This window comes from Corythoichthys intestinalis, chromosome 3, assembly GCF_030265065.1.
Source record: "Corythoichthys intestinalis isolate RoL2023-P3 chromosome 3, ASM3026506v1, whole genome shotgun sequence".
Lineage (NCBI taxonomy): Eukaryota > Metazoa > Chordata > Actinopteri > Syngnathiformes > Syngnathidae > Corythoichthys > Corythoichthys intestinalis.
Window position 1 is genome coordinate 27,493,340 of NC_080397.1, and position 21,442 is coordinate 27,514,781.

Here is a 21,442-nt window from a genome sequence, read left to right on the forward strand (position 1 = left end):
GTAATAACAGAGAAGATAGACGGAGAAGACGGAGAGACTTGAAGTTCTACCGGATTCCGAGAGACACGGAGAGGAGAGAGCGAGATGGGCTGCTGCAATTCGACGAGAAAACTGTGCTCCAAACGATTACCACAGATTATGTAGTAGTCATTTTATATCTGGTAAGATGCATTTAATATATATTTAGAGGGTTTTGGGCTGACAACTACAATTAAGATCATTGCTAGGCTAATCGCCGACAACATACACGTATGTGTGTAGTGAGAGGGCTATCGCTAAACCATATAAACATTAAAAGCCCTAGCTCCATTGAAAAATGACATGAAATACATTAGACTTGACAGTGGATGTTAGCAAGAACAAAAGATTTTGAATTGAAAATTTCGTAACTCACCTTCCGAGCACAAGATTCCTGCCGAATTTTCGTGTACGAGGACGTGTTTCACCCAACCAGCAATGTAGCATTTATAAGCCTCCAAGCTCTTAAAGTTTTTCAAACTTTCGTGAGAATAGGCTGATTTTGTGTGGACAAGATAGTTGTAAATATCAGGGTCAGGCAGAGACGGCGAAGGCAGCCGGTCAAAAATCATCGATTTAGGCATCAAATATGGATCTGGCGACTGTATAGAACGAAGCTTTTCCACATAACGCCTTTTATGCAACACATCCAGTGAGTTTACGGCATCAGAAAGCACGGGGTCTTCCATGAAATGCATTTTAAATTCCTCGATCAATTGAAACCAATGCTAATACAGAGACAAAATGACGGACAAGTGGGCGGAACCATACAGCGAGCACGTGGTTTTATGACGTCGGTGGGTAGGGTTTATAGATGGAGACACAAAAGTCATGACCGAGGAAACCTTGATAAATTTGCTTTCTTGAAGTTTGGGACACTCCAAAACTGACTCTCATACCTTCAGTGGCTAAGCTAGATGATATCTCCATGTAGGTTTGTGTGGACGTGTAGTTCACAACAACAACAAAAAAACTTTTCTGTTCCCGCCGAAACAAGTAAAGTTCTTTACAAGGCTATTACAATCGCTCCTTCTCCCTAAAAAAGGCTAAGTGGCTGTTTTATTGTATAACAAGGGTAGTTGATCGAGAGCCAGACAAGTAGCTAGCGGCGATGAAACCAAGCGAAGTGGCTCCCAGCTGGATTAAACGGAGACTGGCAGGTCGCGGAAAAAAAAAAGAACTGGTCGTGTATTTATACTAAACCACAGCAATTGCACATGTATGTGTTTAAATATCACTCAATTTGTACACTGTTCGCTTGATTAAACTCCAAACTACTCACGCACGTACTCAAATGCACTGTACTCGGTATGACGCGGGACATCAAGGGAAAGGAATTTCAGAACGAGCATGTACCTGCGATGAAGTAAATTTATTTGATTTTTCTCCGTTTAATAATCTGTATTTTGAGACAGGGTAATGAGAAATACTGTATGCCTAACACTTCCGAGCATTTTCAAGGACTTTACGCTCAATTCAAGCATTTTTAAACCTTGAAAACAGGACAGTAAAATCCAAGCATTTTCAAGGATTTCCATGCGAACCCTCACATTTACATTTGTCCTCTTTTTAAAAGGAGAAACACAAATTGTAAAAGAAAATTTAAAAAGATAATATTTATTTATTTAAAGGGAAATAAAACGGGGAATTATTAAAAATTGTAAATAAAAGATACAAATAAAAGATTAAATAACTACTAGTATATAAAAAGAGAATTTCCCTTTTTTAAAATTAAAAACCTACGGAGCCCCCCAGGTGCCAAGGTAGAAAAAACAGTTTACTAAACTGTACCCACAGATTACTAATCTGTACCCACAGATTAGTAAACAGTGGGTACAGTTTAGTAATCTGTGGGTACAGATTGCTAAACTGTGGGTACAGTTCAGTAATCTGGGTACAGATTAGCTATGATTTTTTTTTTTTTTTTCTGCCCTGTCACCCGGGGCGCTCCGTAAAAACCAAACGATTAAAAAAAAAAAAAAAAGTTAAAGCGGAGAATATTTACCATATCTCCAACTTTTAAAGAGAAATGAAAATATTTAAAATCATAAATGAATAATTTGTAAATTAAAATAATAAAATGAAAATGTATTCATTCAGATTTAGCACTGGAAAGAGATACAGAACATATAGGACATATATTTTAATGAATTAGAATAATAAAATGAAAATGTATTCAGATTTAGCATTGGAAAGAGATACATATAGGACAAATAGTTTAATACATTTTTTGAAGCACTTCAAATGCAGTAATTATTACAAGTAGTAGTAGAAAAATGCTTGGCTTTATTAAATGCGTCACTGAGTGAGTCTACTCAAATCTGCTCTGAGCTGCTCATGAACACACAATGAGTTGCCACAACAACTGTTTAACAAGTTAAATGATACTTTACGCATTCGGCACTTCAGAAGTTAGTGACTCTGGCAAGATCAAACACAGTCATCTGCCAATCATCATTAACTTTAATAAACAACTCCAGTGCGAGTGCACTGCCTGCCTGACGAACAAAGAGCAGGGGGGGGTGAGGGAGCGAAAGAGAGACAGCTTTCACATTGAAAAAATTCCGCGATGGACTGAGAGCGCGAAGTTTGAAGCGCGAAGTAGTGAGGGATCACTGTATTTACTGTATGTTTTTCCTTTTTAAAATAAAAAAGGCAACATTTACTGTATCCCAAGATAAATGCGAAAGGCTAAAAAACAGTATTTGTACAACTTTGAGGTCAACAATCTCTCTAAACGGTTTACTGACTATCAAGCAGCCCAATATTACCTGCCACTGACAGACAAATCAGTTAAATATTTCTCTGGTTTAGCTGACATAATGAAAGCATAGCTAAAACGTGGCCTGCAACAAAGTTGAGTTTGGCACCTATAAAGTATGTGAGCATGATTTTGCACGAGCGAGCATGAGACCGGCGCACTTTTTTAGTCACTTAGTGGGGATGGAGCTATTTTTACGCTCTTCTCCCGGAATACAGTTGTTTACTATCCCCGACCTTGATTGGTCGCAGAACACCTCGACACTGTGGCTTTCTTTTGGAAGATTGTTTAAATAATAAAATGTCATGTCCGTGACGCTTCCAAAAACATTGCTCACAATCGTCTGTTTACATCTGAAAAGCCTTGTGATGACTTGTGTTTATTCGAAGATTTTAACCCATTCATCCCTGAATTTATATCTTTACAAAATAAACAGATTAGCAACATGTAAGTACATAAAAATAATATTTCTAAAAAAAAAAAAATTTTTTTTACCAAGAATAGATAATCAAACAGAAAAATACAGATAAAAATATCAAAATCATGAAAGAAAAAAAACCAAAAAAATTAAATAAAGAAAATGAACTAAAAATAAAAAAATATGTATATAAAAATAAAATGTAGAATTTTTTTTAAATAAGGAGGACTGTATTAATAAATTTTTCTTTATTTTATACGTTTCTGTATTTTTTATTTTTCATTTATATAACAGCATTTATAAATGCAATATCTGGAGAAATTGCATGGTATTGCTTTCACGTCACATTCACAGGTCACTTTCTGTTAGTTTGTTTTGAACCTGCGCTGTTCAGCTCCTTACACACGAGTCACGTCCTGTTAATTTTGGGGCATTTTCAGGTCACTTCCTGTTGATTTTGGGTCACCTTCCGTTGTTTTTTTTTTTAACCTGTCCTGTTCAGCTGCGTCCACACGCGTCACTTCCTGTTATTATGAGGCATTCACAGGTCACTTCCTATTGGTTTTGGGTAATTTCATGTTTCCTTTCCTGTTTAGCTGCATACACAAAGGTCACATCCAGTTAACTTTGGGGCATATACGGATCACTTGCTTTTGATTTTCAACCTGTCCTGGACAGCTGTTTACACGCGGGTCACGTCCTGGTAATTTTGGGGCGTTGACGGGTCACTTCCTATTGATTTTGGGTCCTTTTATTTTTCAACTTGTCGTGTTCAGCTGCTTACTGAGGTGTCACTTCCTGTTAATTTTGGAGCTTATACATTACTTCCTGTTGATTTTGGGTCACTTCCTATTTTTTTTTCACAACCTGTCCTTTTCAGCTGTTTACACACGGGTCACTTCCTATTAATTTTGGTAGCATTTACGTGTCACTTCCAGTTGATTTTGGGTTGTTTCCTATTGATTTTGGGACATACATAGTTTCAAATAGATTGGACGTCGGCTTGTGACAAACTCACAAATTCACAACAGAAAGATGATGGGACGCCACATCATTCTACGTCAATTACACTTAGCTATGAGACTACTAGAGGGAAAGATTTGTTTGACTGTGTACAAACATGAGGATTTCTCCAGGTTTTCCATTTCAAAATGGAACGTGCAGCAACACATTGGCCTTATGTATATGTTTGGAAGGAATATGCTCCCCCACTGTTTCTGTAAAATTGTGGTGAGTTTTGCATGAGGCATGATGGTGTTAACGTTGCAACCGGCATGTGTTTATTTCCCCTGCGTTCTGCTCTGTGGCATCTCAGTCATCTGTGTGCTCAAACACTCTCTCATTTAACTCTTTCACTGCCATTGAGCATAATAGACGTCCAATCATATAGCGTCCACTCATCCTTCTCTTGTGAATTGAATTGCCTAACCTCCCACTTCAAATGGACTGGATGTCTAGTGTTGTCATTGGCTGCCGCTGAGTTAAAAAGAAATTATTTAATAATTAAAAAATAATAATAAGAAAAAAAAAAAAAAGCAGGAGCGAAACTCTATCGCTGTCACTGGCAGCCAAACATAGGCTAGGTTTACATCGCAGGTCTTAATGCACCAATCCAAATTTTTGGGTGTTTTTGCGACTCAAGTGAGGCATTAACTTGACGGTCTGAACGTGACAAGTCCCATAGAAGTGGACCATTTCAAATCCAATCTAGGTCTGTTTCGTATGTGGTTTAAATCCAATCTACCACATTTTTTCAGAATGTGGTGGTGGATCTGAACTGTCAAGTCTCCTAAATCAGAATTCATGCAGAAATTACGTTAGCAAAGAGCAAAAGCAGCACGCAAGACGGCAGCGATGAAGCTGTTCAATAGCGTTAGCTTTTGTGGCTTGACCACAGTCATGAAAAAAGTACAATGTGGAAAAGGATAAGCCAGATAATGCTTGGTTTCTTACTGTGCGCCAAATGAGCAATATTTTAGTAGTGCTTACATGGTCGGGGCAAACTGGCGCACCTCACGCATGCACAATGCGCAGTTATTTGTTTTTATGCTTCTGTGCATGCGGGTCAGTTTGCTCAGCGCATCTCAGACTGCAAATTAGCGCGCATGCATAATACTTGAACGGGCTCAATGGACAAAGGCAGACTGAACGGGCATGCCAAAAAAACAGATCAGAACCTGACAAAAAATCGGAATTGTGCATTAAAACCTGCAATGTGAACCTAGACATAGAGTGCTTTGGTGACACGCGACAAATGAACAAATGCCACCGGTATACAAACGTGAAGGCAATGTGTTTACAGTAGCGCGCGTCCGGCTGTCTAGCGCGTGTGATTAGCTGGCTATTAAGCAAGGCACGTATCGCTTGCGGTCGGCTCCAGGCTGTATCTGCGCTATCTCACCGGACAAACATGCTGTCAAGCTTGTTCGGGCACACATACACATTACTCCTAGATGCGTTTAAACACTTATTCCCATCAGGGTAGTCATAAGGGTCTTATCATATATACAGTAATGATTGTCTGTTTGTTTATAACATAAATTCACAAAATAAATCCAATGACTTACGGCTGCACATGAACCGCCCCGAAGTGGAAGGGCCGTAGAGGCTATCAAAGCAGATCAGACCTTAGGTGCAGACTGTGCAAAGATGCTCCGGGGACAGTCCATCACATCATAGCTGGGTGTAAGAGGTTAACTGGATAAGTGTACATGCCTCTCCATGTACATGCATATACTGTACATTTGAGCTGGGATCATGTGACTTTCATCCTGAATTCACCATGGTTTCTAAAATGGCACATTGTTTACTTGCTCAAGGTCACTGCTGCCACTTGCTCATATCTGCCAATACACAAAAATAATTTGAAGTGGTCAACAACAGAGTTCAAGAGAGCATTTATGGAGGAGGACGCCATTTATAGGACATAATTAAAAATAAAAAAATTAAAAAAACACATACTTAGGATTTGTACTTTTTCCACAAATCCCTGACAAATTTACTGTAGACATTGTGATCATTTTTGGCACTAAATTCTTCATCTGAAATGCTGGTCCACTTCTAGTATGCCTATTTGACATTCTTTCTTCCAGAGGATCTGTGACATTTCATCCTCCCTCGTAAATTTCACCGAGCCCAGAAGAAAAAGTACTTCCAAGTAAATGATAAAAACAGCCTCCTGATGGCAAACTGTGAGAGTAAATCACACACACGCCGGAGACACCGTGTCACGGTGGGGATCAGAAACAGAGGAATGACTAATCTTGACTGCAGTTCAATCTCATATTTTAACCACTTGGCAACAAACCAAGAAAAAAATGAGCGTATAACTACTGAACATGCCTCCAGTCATCTATACGCCATCTAAATCTAATCTCAGATCTGCCTGTTATGTGATATTTTGGAAGCTTGCCTTCAACCTGAACCTCCACAATTGACGAATGTTCATCTGCCCCTCCCATTCAAAAGGGATTGCGTGTCCAGCGCCGTCAATGGCACTCAAATTCGAGCATTCACTGCCAGTTTTCCAAGTTTAAATGATTTGGATGTCTAATTGTCGATGGCAATAACTAGCGGAGCACTATGTGAGGGCAAATCTCTGCCTAAGCAGCCAAAAATTAAAGCACTGCCATATTTCTGACATTTGACCCTTTCTCTTCTAGTCATATCTTATATCCTGCAAATTTAAATTAAATAGGCTAATGCATTATCTATTTATCACATTTTCTTTTTTACTCTTAATCGTTCTTGCGTTATCTTGAACACAATCATACAGCCAAACAGATATCCAGAACCGAATACATAACTACGGTGGCCTTGACGTGTAAGACGACAAAAAGCCACAGCAAGAATGCAAAATGACGAACCGGAAGTAAACTCGTTTCCATAAAAGTAGACGTAATTACTACAACTTCCACACCACTGCTGCCACTGTAGAGACAGTCACAAAGCAATATATACCAAAGCGTAAATTTGTGAGCAAATTTCTGTAACATACATTTTCAAACGCTGCACATGTGTGGATGTGACAGATTGTGTTGTGGTAAAGGTTGTCAGATTGGACAGACAGTCTCTAGCTTAAACACAGCGTAAAACTGTCCAATTCAATTAAAAAAACAGCCCAAATGACAACCAAGATGTTTCACTTACCGTATTGTTCAGACTATAAGACGCAGTTTTTTTCATAGTTTGGCTGGGGTTGCAAGTTATACTAAGGAGCGACTTATGTGTGAAATTATTAACACATTATGATATAATTTCACATGTTGTTTTAGTGTTTTGAAGTGACACTGATGGTTTGGTAAACTTGTTAGCATGTTCTTTATTCTATAGTTATCTGAATAACTCTTAATAGCTATGGCCACGTTCGCGTTCTGCCTTTGGCAATGTGTGTTCAATTGTATTATTTACTTTTTTGTATTGAAACGCATGCTTTTAGTTTGTGGCGCTTTCACAGCCGAGTGGGGGCGCACTCGCAGTTGTTTACACGAAGAAGAGCGCTCACACGCCAGAAGAAGACGGACAGCTACGCAGCGTCTGACCGAGTGGGCAAGAGAGAGCGAGAGAAACACGGCTGCGAACCTACGTTCACTGCTTATGCTTGTAAAATATCTCTACATAGGCAACGCCTGTGTGTATCATCTTTTCTGTTGTTGTTGTGTGTTTTCCACCCGCGATCGGACACTTAGAGCCAGTTGTGTGGTTGTTTGAACAATGTGCTAATGCTAGTGAACACATGCTAACCATTTGTGTCATTGCTGTAATAGCAGCTAATTATCATTTATTTACATTGATGCGAACCTGTTTGGTATCGAGGACGAAATTGATTTGTATTATTGCTATTTTTAGTTTAACTTTTCAAATGATAGTGTCATAACGACGGCCAAAACAAAGTCAGCAAATTATACGGACGTCTAGCATCGTCATTTGGGAGTTTAGCTCGCTGTATATCCAGGACCGAGCCGTAGCGTCCTGGTGAGGACAGTATATTCGCATTTCGCTGTCCATGCATCATGTAACATTATTATAATGTACGCTTATTCAGCACGTTCTCTATTGTATTTTATATTAAATTGCCTTTCAAGATGACATATCTGTTCTACGTGCTGGATCTTATCAAGTAAATTTCCCCCAGAAATGCGACTTATACTCCGGTGCGACTTATACATGTTTTTTTCCTCTTCGATGAGCATTTTATGGCTGGTGCGACTTATACTCAGGTGCGACTTATATTCTGAAAAATACGGTATACAACTTCTATATTCTATATTTTGATACCACAACCAGAAAACAGATACCTAAACAGTGGGAGACACAATTGGTCAATTTGCATTTGTGCTTTGGCATTTGGAGACAGTGCTGTGGCAGTTTGCATTAGTGTTTTTTACTTTTACAAAGCATTTGAACTTTGTAGATCACCTGACAATTATCGACCACCGTACATAACCGTAGGTTTCACATCTCTTGATGATTCATAATCTATTAAAAAAAAACAGGTTGCTCGTTTTCGTTTTTTGGCACCCCCCCAAAAAAACAACAACAACAACAGCATTAAAAAAAAAAAAAAACCAACCTCAAATTAAAGGCCCAGTCAGGCTTTTATTAAGAGTTGAACAGATCACATATTTTTCCACCCGAGTTCAAGCCTAAGTCACCCAATTTTCAGGATCAGCGGATACCAAGTACCGATGTGATACCTCGGCAATTCTTTTGACGTACATTGTCTTGTCCATCTTAATAATTTTTTTTGCCATCTGAATTATTTTGTTGCCTTGTAGCTATATAAAAACATCTTAAAAACAAGATTTTTCACCTGATTCCGAGCTTCTAAAAATGTTGCGTAGTACAAAACATGCCTTGTTTTTGTTTATTTTTATGATATCCTTGTAGATTTTGAAAATTTTCCCCCTTAGTAGACCTTAAATAATAATATACTTTTTAAAAATCTTAAAGGCACAATCTTTTTCACTTGATTCCAATCTTCTAAAAATGATGTGATCGGGCCCGATTATCTATCGTGTGATTGGATTGGGGATATCCCTAGTATTCATTCATTATTATTTCTTAAAATGTAGGCTATTTAGGTTATGTGACTTATAAGCGAGTGTACACTACAGTGCAAAATGTACAATAATCATTCCTCAAATCAGGTTCCTCAATTGAGAAATGTTTTATACATTTCAGCATTCCACAAAACCCGATGACTAAAAGTGGATGTCTTTGCATACATTGTAGCACAATTAAAAACCGCATTGGCAGCCACTGATGGCAATAGATGTCCAATCCATTTTGACTGTTCAAATGGATTGTACATCTATCGACGTCAGTTTAAAGGAATTTGTACAAAGGTATAAAGCTAGTTAGGTTGAGTTCAGACTGCAAGCATATCTGATTTCAATCAGATTCTTTCTTAAATCAGATTTCTAGGGCTGACTGTTCACACTATTTTTAGCAAGTATCCAAATCAGATCTGGGCCTATTCAGACTGAGCCGCATTGTTGATCCATCTGAGAGGTTGCTTGTGGCAACCAAGACATCATCTAGCTAAGAGTGATGTTACAGACGGCCAAAAATCATCTGATCTGTTCAGATTGACAAGTATCTTGTCCATATTGTCACATATATATGAAGCTACCTCCCGTACTGTATGTGGCTTGATCCGTCTCGAAAAATCTTATTTCTGTTTTTTGTGATTTTTCAGACTACAAAAGAGCTTCTTCTAGTTTCAATCTGGATGAACTGAAAATCAGATTTTGGTTGCCAGTCTGAACAAGGCCTCAAACTCTCCACACATGGAGGTGCCAGTGTCTCATTAGTGGCCGCTGACAAAAGCGCAGCAACTGGCAGAGCTTTTGACAGTGACATCTGATACAGTGCCGCTTCTTTCCACCAAGGACAATGAAACGTAAGCTATCACTCCTAGCTTCCCAGAAGTCACAGTGAAGGCTACAGCCTGGCGGAGGTGGAAGGGCAGAGATCCGTCAATATATGCGTGTGGGGGCTCATTTTCCTTGACCGACAGGGAACATATAGTCTTGTACCCGATTGTCCGAAGGACGATGACCATGAAAAATACAACACTTAGTGGGTTAACCTCAATTTATTTTCTTTTAGTTGTTTTTGGGATCGCTTGGAATGCTGAATCCTACAATAATGCGTCAATTCTTTAGTGATACATGCCAAAACATACTCAGCAAAGTTACGTATAATAGTTTTGTGATTTTTCATTTTAGTTTCTATGAGGGGAAAAAAAACATTATTTTTTTTCTACCCACTTTTTCGGCGCGGCGCTCAACCAACACCGTTTCCATTTAAAGAATTCTACCAACAGTGAAAAAAAAAAAATCATTTTTGGAGCCTATATTAACAATATGAAGCTCTGTATTGAATAGGAATGAAACAAACACATTTTACAATCGTATTTTTACTCACTCAGAGTAAAACCTGTTGCATTGTCTTTGCACCCCCGGTGAAAGTATAAACACCAGGAAAGTCCATAGTTACAAAGTATCTTTTTGTGTTTGATGCAGTTCTTTTTCACATTGCAATTTTTGCAGCAGTCCTAGAACTTGACAACAAACACACACATGTGCAAACATCGTTCAAACATTGGACAAAACTTTCTGAGCAGGGTAGTTTTTTTCTATGTTGAGTATATATGTACATATTTTTCACTACTGTACTGCAACACCGAATTTTAGGGCTCCCCCACCTGTCAAATTCCCCTTTAACCACTGTCCACACCAGAGTTCGCTTTTTTGTATTCACATCAGCTCAAAATGTGTGCACTGACAACTTTTGGGGTTTTGTCCGAACCCTTATTCCCGCTAGGTCCGGTTCTTTACAGTCTGAGTAAATGCCAATGAAAGATACCTTTTGCTATATTGCCTCGCACCCAAGACTTTCAGCAAGGAAACAGTCTTTCTTTTGACCACAACTCAACCTTGGGCCTTGATCAGTTAAAATATATTTTTTTTAAGAATAAATATGTTGGCCAGTAGTAAAAGTTATTATTTACTAGCTGTATGGTCCGGCATTGCTGAGTGAAAATGGGCATTTTCTATGCTAACTTTTGCTATTTTGAATTAATTTTCTGCATTAAATGGAGGCCTACAGAGATCAAACCCATCTATAAACACTCCAAGAAACATAAAGTACGAGTCGTCCAACTGTGTGAAATTTGGTCCAAATCCGTCCAGCCGTTTCGCAGTCAATAGGACATGAACACACCGACGTATGCGAACACCTGTACACACAAAGTTTCCTTTATACATGATTATAGATTACAGGGATGTCCCAATCGCACATTTTTACCCCGGAGTCAGAGTCACCTGATTTTGAAAATCAGTCAATACTGTCTTGATCCTATAGCGGAATATATTTATTTATTTATTTATTTATGTTTTAACAAAAGTTCCAAACATGTCACAGTACCGTACTGTGGGCAGTACTTCACCTTCTGCTTTTTCCGGGAGTGTTGTGGAGTATAAAACATGTATATATTTGTTTCTTTTGGCAATGCAATTGTTTTTTTTTTTGATCATCTTGTTACATTTTACCCCTTAAATTTTTTTTTTTTAAATAAATGCTTTTTTTTCTTTTTTTTAATTCAAAACCCGATCCTTTTCACCACGATTCCAATCCTCTGAAAAATGGCCCGATTGGCCCGATTGGCTCGATTGGATCGGACCGGGAACATCTCTAATAGATTACATTAGTTATTATTTAGTCCATTATAGAAAATTTTCAGTTTTCATTATCATCATTTTGTTGTTACTTAGAAGCGTACGCTGATAAGTTGGGGGTAAGTGCAAGTCAAAGTAGCCGACCTAGGAATAGCTGGAGAGAAAAGAATCCCGAACAAAGCAATGGAGAATCATCACGCTGCTTCAAAGAAACCAAGACAATAAGGTGTCTCAAAGAGTTGAGCCAAGCGATTCGTCTCCTTCCTCCCTGAATCCATCAATCACGTGTGAGCCAGCCAGCGACGAGCACATCGCCGGACCGATCAATCACTTCTGCGCAGGTCAATGAACGAAGAAGTTCAAACAAGTGCCATTGGACACCGCACATCTCGGAAAAATTCAATGATTGACGATTTTTCTTTTGTAACACTGCCCAGGAAGGAATTAGGGCTGGCCGATAATGGGAAAAAAAATTCAATTCAATTATTTTTGATTGATGTGGAAATCAAAACTGCAATTTATTCAACTAGCAAAACTCAACGTGAATCTAAAATTGGTTCCAGATGACTGAAGTTGACCTTTGTTCTTTGTTCTTCTTCAACTCGACTCTTTAAATGAGTTTATAACTTGTAGATGTCCAATCCATCTGAAGTGGGAGGCTTGGCAGCTAATGAATATCTGTTCATTTGCTGCAGCCCTCCCACTTTCGATGGATTGGACGTCTTTTGCCGTCACTGGCAGACAATCAGTTAGTTATGTATCTTTATCTTTTATAGCACGTATTCTACAGCGCTATTATGACTCATTGTTTTTAGAGATAGAAATTTGAGGCGAAAAATGGGTGTAATCGCAAATTAAGGATTTTAGCTCATTCCCTATAGTGATGACCATTATTTTTGTTTTCATTTTGATTAAAAAAAGTCATCTCTTAGGTTTTTATTTTATTTTATTTATTTATTTAACATTTTAAAATATATCACACAACAACAAAGAATCAAGCCATCTCTTTTGCATTTATTTTTAATGTATTTTTATTTATTTATTTAATAAATAAACCGTTTAGGGCAACAACAAAAAAAAAAAAAAAAAAAAAAGCTTTTTCCCAAATTAACCATTTTGGACTAGTAACAATTTTTGACCAAAAAAGCAGCATTTTGGTCCGAAAATTACTTATTTTGAAACAAAAACGAACAATTCTTGACAAAAAACTTATCATTTTGGAGCAAATATTAAAAGCTTTTGACTAAAATTTAACTATTTAAAAAAAAAAAAAAAAAAAAGATTATTCACTTTAAGTCAAAAAATAGCACATCTTGACCAAACATTTACCTATTTGGACTAAAACTAATCATTTTGGGCCATAAATTTATCCTTCTTTGGACCAAAAAATGTATAATTCCGAATACTGAGCATTTCTGACCAAAGAAAAAAGAAAGAAAAAAAAAAAAAAAGAAGAAATATTGACCAAAACTTAAACATAAAACAAGCAATGACTTCCTTATGTTATAACTTTCTAAATTTCATTAAGTTATTTATTTATTAAATAAAATACTTTTGATGGGGGGAAAAAAGTAAATAAAAGTGTTTTAGCGGCATTGATGGCGATAGAATTCTAATCCATTTTAAATTGTGGCTTAAATTATTTCAATAAAAAAAAAAAAAAACTAACTATTCTCATATTTGTTATATTTTCTTAGATTATTTCCATCCATTTCAAATACCGTAATTACCCAAATACAACGTGCATCCGTGTACAACGCGCACCTGAAATGTACCTGTAAAATCTAAGGAAAATTCTAGTACTCATGTATAAAGCGCACCCTAATTTAAGCACCAATAAACACGACTCTCGTGTCTCGAAGTTTAAAAAGTAAGCGGTTGTAGCGAGTTTTAACAGAAATCACCTGCAGAACTAATGTTGGCAAGTTGTGTAGTTCCCGGGGGGAGAGTTTAGTTAAGGGAACAGCCGGAAGTAAACAAACGTCCCCCTCCGCAGCATGAAAGACTTACGTTGTTAGTTTGTGAGTTTCAATGTCAATAAAACAACACGGCTTGGCTCCGTGGTTAGACACTCCTCCTCAGACTCCTGTCCTAGCTCGCCACACGTTCATCATTTATACGAAAAGGATCGCCGTATACGTTCTCTTCAAGACAACATGGCCGTGTGAAGCATGTTGCGACAAAAAGGTAAGACAAATGTACCGGTAAATACCGGTAATAGACGATTTAGTACAACAAAAGCATTTTCATTTTATTAGATGTGAAAAATATCATCATGAAAACAATTATTTACAGCATGAAAGTTCATTATTATATCAGTGTCGTTCGGATCAGATAACATGCTAGCCCATGCTGATACTGGAACATGAATCATGATGAATCTTTCTGTCTCCATCCCTGTACCTGTGTATAACGCGCACACATGAATTTACAATTGCATTTTGGGGAAAAAAAGCGCGTTATATTCGGGAAATTTCGTTAGATTGGATATCTGTCACCCTCAATTTTCCAAAATATATAATATAATAAAAAAATACAGTAACCATTCTGTATTTATGTTATATCTTTTCTTTAGATGTATTTATTTAGTCTTGTATTTTTATGTATTATTCTTTTTATTACTAGTGAGCCAGTTAAACTGAAAGATTTAAATCCATGAAAAAAATTAGTATCTCAAATGATTCAAAGAGTACAAGAAAAACTTGGCCCGGGTTCAACTCCATGTCAGACTCCACATACATCTCAGTCGCTGGCAGCTGTTGTTTGGATTCTTGAACAGAGCAGTCAGCGTTCACATGAATCAGAAACATGCAGACACTTTGTATGTTTATCTTCCATGAGTGCGTATTAGCATGCGCGTCCAAAACGCTCAGACGGTCACGGCTTTCGACGGCGAGAGATGGACCAGAGGATGCTTGACGCGCGACCTAAAGGTTGACCGCCGCGTGAGCTACGATGAGCCCCGGAGCTGGACGTGCTTCAGAACAACAAACGCCATCGCTTTAAATAGAACCAAAGCATAGCAAAAGGCAAAGGAGAGGAAAAGAAGGCCAGACGCTATCACTCACGGGACGAGGCTGCACGGCAGACGGCGTACCCGCGCACACGTTATTTCTCGCATTCCTTTCTTTTTTTTGGGGAATGTGAAGTTGGGACGATAATGTAGCAAGCAGGTGTCAACTGTGAAAAGGGATCAGTGGGTTAAAAGAAGAGCTCTCAGTGGAGTGTGTACCTCCACCAAGGACGACTAATCCCAATGTGTCCTTCCACAGAATTAACTCTTAACATCCAGGCTTTTTTATGTTATTTCATAAATGAACTCAGTGGCAGCCATTGATGGCAGTCCATTTGAACTAGGAATGGATTGGACATCTACTAGCGACAAACTGATTTGAAATTCCTCTCAGAAGGATGAAAAGAGTCACGTGATTGGACATCTATCATCATCAATGGTAGCCAATGAGTTCATTTCTAAAAATGTTCAGGCCAAATGAAAAGTACAAAGGTTGTTCATGTGTTTCCTTCATTTCAGTGATGAAAATTGAAATTTGACAAAGATTATGTGTGTCATTGCAAACTGACTTATACCAGAGTGTTTTAAGCCTTCTGTTTGAAATCTGCCCACATTTATGCTTGCAGATTTAAATTTGACCTGTGATTTAACTCAGCCGGAAACTACTAAACCATTGCAGTATATTGTTTTCGGGTCAAGACTGACCAATTTTCAAGTTTGGATATGTAAAAAGTACCATTGATTTTTGCATACCCAAACTTGACCCGAACAAAATACAAGGTTTTAATGATTCATTTTGGAGCGATACCAGTACATCCTGCTCCAGATTGAGGTAAAAGGGTATACAGTATGTAGCAGAGTGTTATATCGAAAATTTTAAAAATTGGAGCAAGCTATCGAGGCAAAAACATAAAGGTTCAGTACTTACAGCAGAGTAAAGGGTCGCCCCTGCGACACGTCCCCGGATTAAGCGGTAGATGATGGATGGATGGATGGATGGATGGATGGATGGATGGATGGATGGATGGATGGATGGATGGATGGATGGATGGATGGATGGATGGATGGATGGATGGATGGATGGATGGATGGATGGATGGATGGATGGATGGATGGAACTGGTAGTCCTTTTCTTTTTTTTAATTTATTAATTTGGCCCTAATACTCCGTCAACGTGCATCATTAAGGTTTTTTTTTTTTCCACGTACTTCACTACAGTGATCCGAGACATTTATTTATCTACTTTGCTGTGAGCACCAGCCACCAGCTGTTTTGTCTTAGGACCCTGCCGCATGGTGTTGGAACGAAAGAAAGACTTATCCTTTGCTGTCAGATCTCACTTTCTCAGATTTATGCATTAAGGCTTCATCTACAACCAGTGAACGTGTATTCTCCACTGCAGGAGACACTATCTGTCCAGAATGCTCACGCTTACAGCCTGAGAAGGCAGATATGATCATTTTCCTCAACAAAAACAGTTTCTGATTTTATACTGTACCTGCTGGTAATCTGGACTGGGTTTTTCAAGTTGTGTTTGTTTGTTTTGTTTGTTTGTTTGTTTGTTTGTTTGTTTGTTTGTTTGTTTGTTTTGATATTCTGCACCTGGTTAGCTCATTGGTGAGAGCTCAATAACATGTAAAAATGCCTGCAGCGTAAGACACTCTAAAACATAGGCAAAAGAATATGTGTTAATGTTTTTTTCTGTGAGCTTTTGAAAAATAAACATCTTTGTGAAAGTGCACTCCTGTGGAGAGAAACTTCATCATATTCAAGTTCAAAGACTGATATTTATGTACCAGTAGTTAAAAATAGCCCTGTGAGAAATTCATAGCAAAGTTAAACGAAGACATGACATTAACTAACTTTAGCTAATGAAACAGCTATACTTAGGCAGTATCGTGATGACATCCTAGAAAGATATAAACATAACAGTAATTACAACTTTGATATCCAGTTTTGTGAGTGTTCTTGCCTTTACGTGCAAATTAGGAAAGACAGCTCGCTAGTTAGCCTCTGGCGTTAGCTTAATCTTACCTTGAAAGAACGCTTGAAAGAACATTTTTTTGGTTTGTTTTTGAACACGTAAACTTTTGTTTTGCTTTATAAAAGCAGCAAGTGTGCAGAGACATGACCTCCTGGATACCTCTGATCTACATCAATCTTCATAATTCACAGATGAATCCCATTTGCCTGGCCTAAACTGTATTATATGAATACAATGTTGCCATGGTGAGTCAAACAAATTCTTCCCAAACAAAGCTATTCAAGTCATCTGTTGAAAATTCTTCAACTTTTAATATTGCAATATATGTCACAATATGTCGCAAACCCCCAATAAGTCGCAATGGAAGTTTTTTTTCCAATATCATTCAGACCTAATCTATATGTTAATTTTGGAGACATTTAGCTGGGAGTGACACAGTACGTCCCGATTGTTTAATCTATTGAACACCAGCTCTTTTTTTTTTTTTTTTTTTTAAATCTTTGGGAAGGCAAGGAACCACATTCATTCTGATATATTCCTGGGGTACTTAGTGTCTGATTTAGACATTTTATAGGCACATCACTTCACCATTTTGAGAATGGTTATCCTTTTTCGTCTTCTTCCATAAGGTTTGATGGCAGTTGGCGATCACAAAACCACCAAATCACTCAATTAAGACACTGGGCAACCAAGAGTTTGTTAAACTCTGAATCTGAATCTGAATCTGAATCTGACATGCTTCTTTAACAAAGGTCTCTAGGGCGTATGATTTGTCGATGTTTATGAAAGGTTAATTGGCTCTCCTTGCCAACCATAAATGAAAAATGGATGCAATTGAAAACAACAGCACATAATCCATACTAATATTAATTACATTTATTATTAACTATATTATGCCAACTCAATATACAGCAGTTCTAAAGTCAGAACCATAAGGAACAAGTATTAGGACATAATTAGTTGTCATTACATTTGAGCAAAAACCTGTATGCTACTGTGCTGCTCCTGTTTATGCTGGATAGTTTTAGGTTGTAGCGCTACATGATGCATTTAACATTTGTGGCAGGTCGGTTTAATGTCAATTCAAAAATAAAGTGCGTGGGAAGTGAAAGCTGTCATAATTGAAAATGTTTATCAATATCATTACATAAAATGGCCCAAATTAGGAGATTTCTTCTACTACAGTATATAAAAACATACCTGAGTATAAATTGCAGACCAGCCAAGTTTATACTCTTGAGTATGCAGTGTATACAGTAGGAGTGGGAACTTCTTGGTACCCCACGATACGATACGATTTGCGATACAAAGCTCACGATAACGATGATCTGACAATATAGTGATACAACAATTATCGGTGCTTTGCTCAGGAAATCATTCTAGCATATTCTACAAACAACTAATAAACAGAAAAACAAGCTTTTGGTGTGAATTGGAATGAGTTTATCACTAGTAGACGTCCAATCCATTTGGATTTTGGTAGCAACTTGTTGGTTTATGATATTTCTTTTTTTTTTAGACATTGACGGCTTTTCAAAACGATATCTCGATTCATGGCAAGTCATATCGATAACCTTTTGGGATACAAAGTATCACGATATATCACCATTTCGATATTTTGTCACACCCCTAGTATACAGAGTATACTATACTCTAATCCCCCCGGTGTCCGAAAAGTGTCATTGCATGCAATTGACTTTCCTATATATATATAAAAGTTGAAAAGCAATAAAACAGCAACAAAAATGAATGAAATGAACAAAAACATACATTTTAATAATGGGTCAAAATTATTTTTCAAGCACCTTAGTCGCCCTTTTTTTTTTTTTTTTTTCCATATAATTAAAAAAAAAATTGTTTTTAATGATTTTTTTCTTTAACCGAATTTTTTTTTTTTTTTTTTTGATTGAAGCAACTTTTGGGGGGGATTGAATGATTTAGATACAAATGTCCTAATCATAATATGGCCCAAACACAAAAAAGGATTGCTTCAATCAAAGAAAACTTTTTCAATGAAAAATTAAGTGTTCAAATGCAAATTTTTTCAATCTCAAATATGTTTTCGCATTCAAAAACTTTTTCTATGATTGAAAATTTTCGTTTTTTGATTGAAGTGATTTTCTTTTTTAAAATCTATATTTTTTTGAAGCAACTAATTTTTTGACTGAATAATCAAAACAAAAATGTCCTAGCCAAAATGTGGCCCAAAAACAAATCAACATTACTTCAATCAAAAAAGTTGCCTCAATCAAAAAAACTTGACTTCAATCAAAACAAAACAAAAATAGCTTTCACATGAATTTTTTTTTTAGTTTATTGAGTTTCAAATTTATCTTTCCATTCAAACACATTTTTTTTTTATTGAAGCGACATTTTTGGGGGGTTGAATAATAAAGACACAAATCTACCTCCACATGGCTCCGCTCAGGGGATACAATTTTTGACCGGGGTAACTACATTGGCACGACACCGGCGGGCGTACCATATTTACTGGATGACGAGCTTGGCGAAAAGTATTGCCTAAGCAGCCTGATTTAAAATTTCCCTCAAGAATGATGGGAAACAAAAAACGCTCATTGTCAAATTATTATAAATATTCTTGTAATTTTATTGCTGACACTGCGTTTCGTCGTCATCAACATGTTATGCCCCCCCCCCCTTTCCCAAAAGTCAAACTCCGCCTATGAACACGAGTTAATCTTACAATCAAATTTAAAGTCCGAAAAATACGGTATCTAGAAAGCCAACTCTAGAGAAATGCTGAATAGCTGACGCAAAAATTAAATGCTGAGGAATTACTTTAACTGAGAACATTTAGGAATGTGAGAGTTCATGACTTTGGAAAGAGAACTCAATAGTTCAATCATTCCAGAGACATCTTGAAGAAGCTGAATAATTTGTAATTGGAATTTATTAAGGGAATTTAGTTAAGGGAAATGTTGGAATTTGGAGAATGACAAATATAGCTCCCATGACGCCCTGAATGAAGTGAAGAGAAACTTGGGATGATTTGAACAGGTTGAGAAATGTGCAAAGATGAGTTCAATCTGGAAGTGAATTGTCCCAAGATGTTCTAAATCAAGACGTATATTTTCAAGTTGGAATGGTGAAGAATTTCGGGAGCGGAATCATGAGTGTTAAAGCTCTTCAGCATTTAGACCGAAGAACGGTGCAGAATGTTCTTGAAGGGAACGCTATGGCGAGCTCTTACCGTGCACCGGCGTTTCCAACCAGAGGAGTCCGATTAGTAGAAGTGGGAGCGCACTAGTGTGGCTCCGCAGGCAGAGAGGCAGCTTTCCTCCCCGCACTGGCATGGTCCACTCCACTCCCCCTCCACACTGGCTCTGCACTCCTTTAGATTGCCGAGGACGAGGGGGGCGAGAGAGCCCGTCGGAGCCCGGCTTCCGTATTGCGGCGAAGTGACAAAGTCCACGGGGAAACGCACCGGCGGCAGGTCGAGTGGCTTGTCCTCCGACCTGAACTGACAGTAGCGCGCTGGGGGGAAGAGAGGGAGTTTACTTGGCTGGTGAGGAGAGAGGGAGGGAGGGCTGGGACACATATGGAGAGAGGCGGAGGAGGGAAAGGGGTGTGGGATTGGGGGGTCCGTGGGAGGAAAAGAAACGGGGGCAGGGAGCAGACAGGAGAAAGACCAGGTTTAGTCCAAAAGGGGGAGAGTGGGGGTGAATGGACGGAGAAAAGAAAGCAGTCTCAGGGCGTGCTACTACGACATCCCAAGCGTGACGGATTTGGCCCAGATTCCTGGGAAATATTTACAGTTTATAGTGCAAGGTGGCGACATGCGTGCAATGAATTAACTGAGTTGCTTCTTGTGAACTCATTGGCTGCCATTGACGGCATAAGACGTCTAATCCCATTTTGAGTTGCTTTAAAAATCGGTTGTTTTTAAGAAATGAACATGGTTTTTGTCTATGTAACTTTACATACCGGTTATTGTTCACTTAGTTGTGTTGCCTTTTATGGTGATTTTTATTCATTTATTACTACAGGTATAAGTAGAGTGGTACCTCTACTTACAAAGTTAATTCGTTCCAGGACCTTGTTTGTAAGTAGAAATGGTCGTATGTCGAGCAGGATTTCCCGTCAGAATACATTATAATTCCATTAATTCGTTCCACAGCTTGAAAACCTACATTAAATCCTTAATAAATGCTGCTGTTACTATTGCAAATAGCAATTACACAGCGCAAAACAAATAGATTATGAATAAAAATCGGAACAATAATATAATAGTAGTAATAATTAGTGCTGTCAAACGATGAAAAAATTTAATCTAGTTCATCATATGTCAATTGTGTGATTAATCATGATTAATCACATTTCCCTCGGGATGAATAAAGTTGCTCTTCAGGGGAAAAAAATCTAGGAAAATTCTATAATTGACTTAGAATTTGTTTTAAGATGAAATGTATGACGTGTGAATGAATTAATAATTAACCAAATAGAGTTTTAAAATTTTATTTAACAACTCAGCTCGTATAAAATAAAAAATAAAATAAATTGTCTGTATTATACAGCAAAGATTTTTAACAGATTAAAGTGCCTC

General features: G+C 37.7%; 1 protein-coding gene across 2 annotated transcripts in view; it reads right to left on the minus strand.

Annotated features, from left to right (window-relative positions):
• The window catches only part of bmpr1ba (bone morphogenetic protein receptor, type IBa), a 53,830-nt gene extending 33,390 nt beyond the window's left edge, over positions 1-20,440 (minus strand). Inside the window, exon 1 of one of the 2 annotated variants that reach the window (XM_057831092.1) lies at positions 20,090-20,440. In XM_057831092.1, coding sequence (XP_057687075.1) covers positions 20,090-20,192 — 103 coding nt within the window. In that variant the 5' untranslated portion in view covers positions 20,193-20,440. The remainder of the gene's footprint in view (positions 1-20,089) is intronic. The other variant, XM_057831093.1, reaches the window with a different exon arrangement.
• Between the last annotated feature and the right edge of the window lie 1,002 nt (positions 20,441-21,442).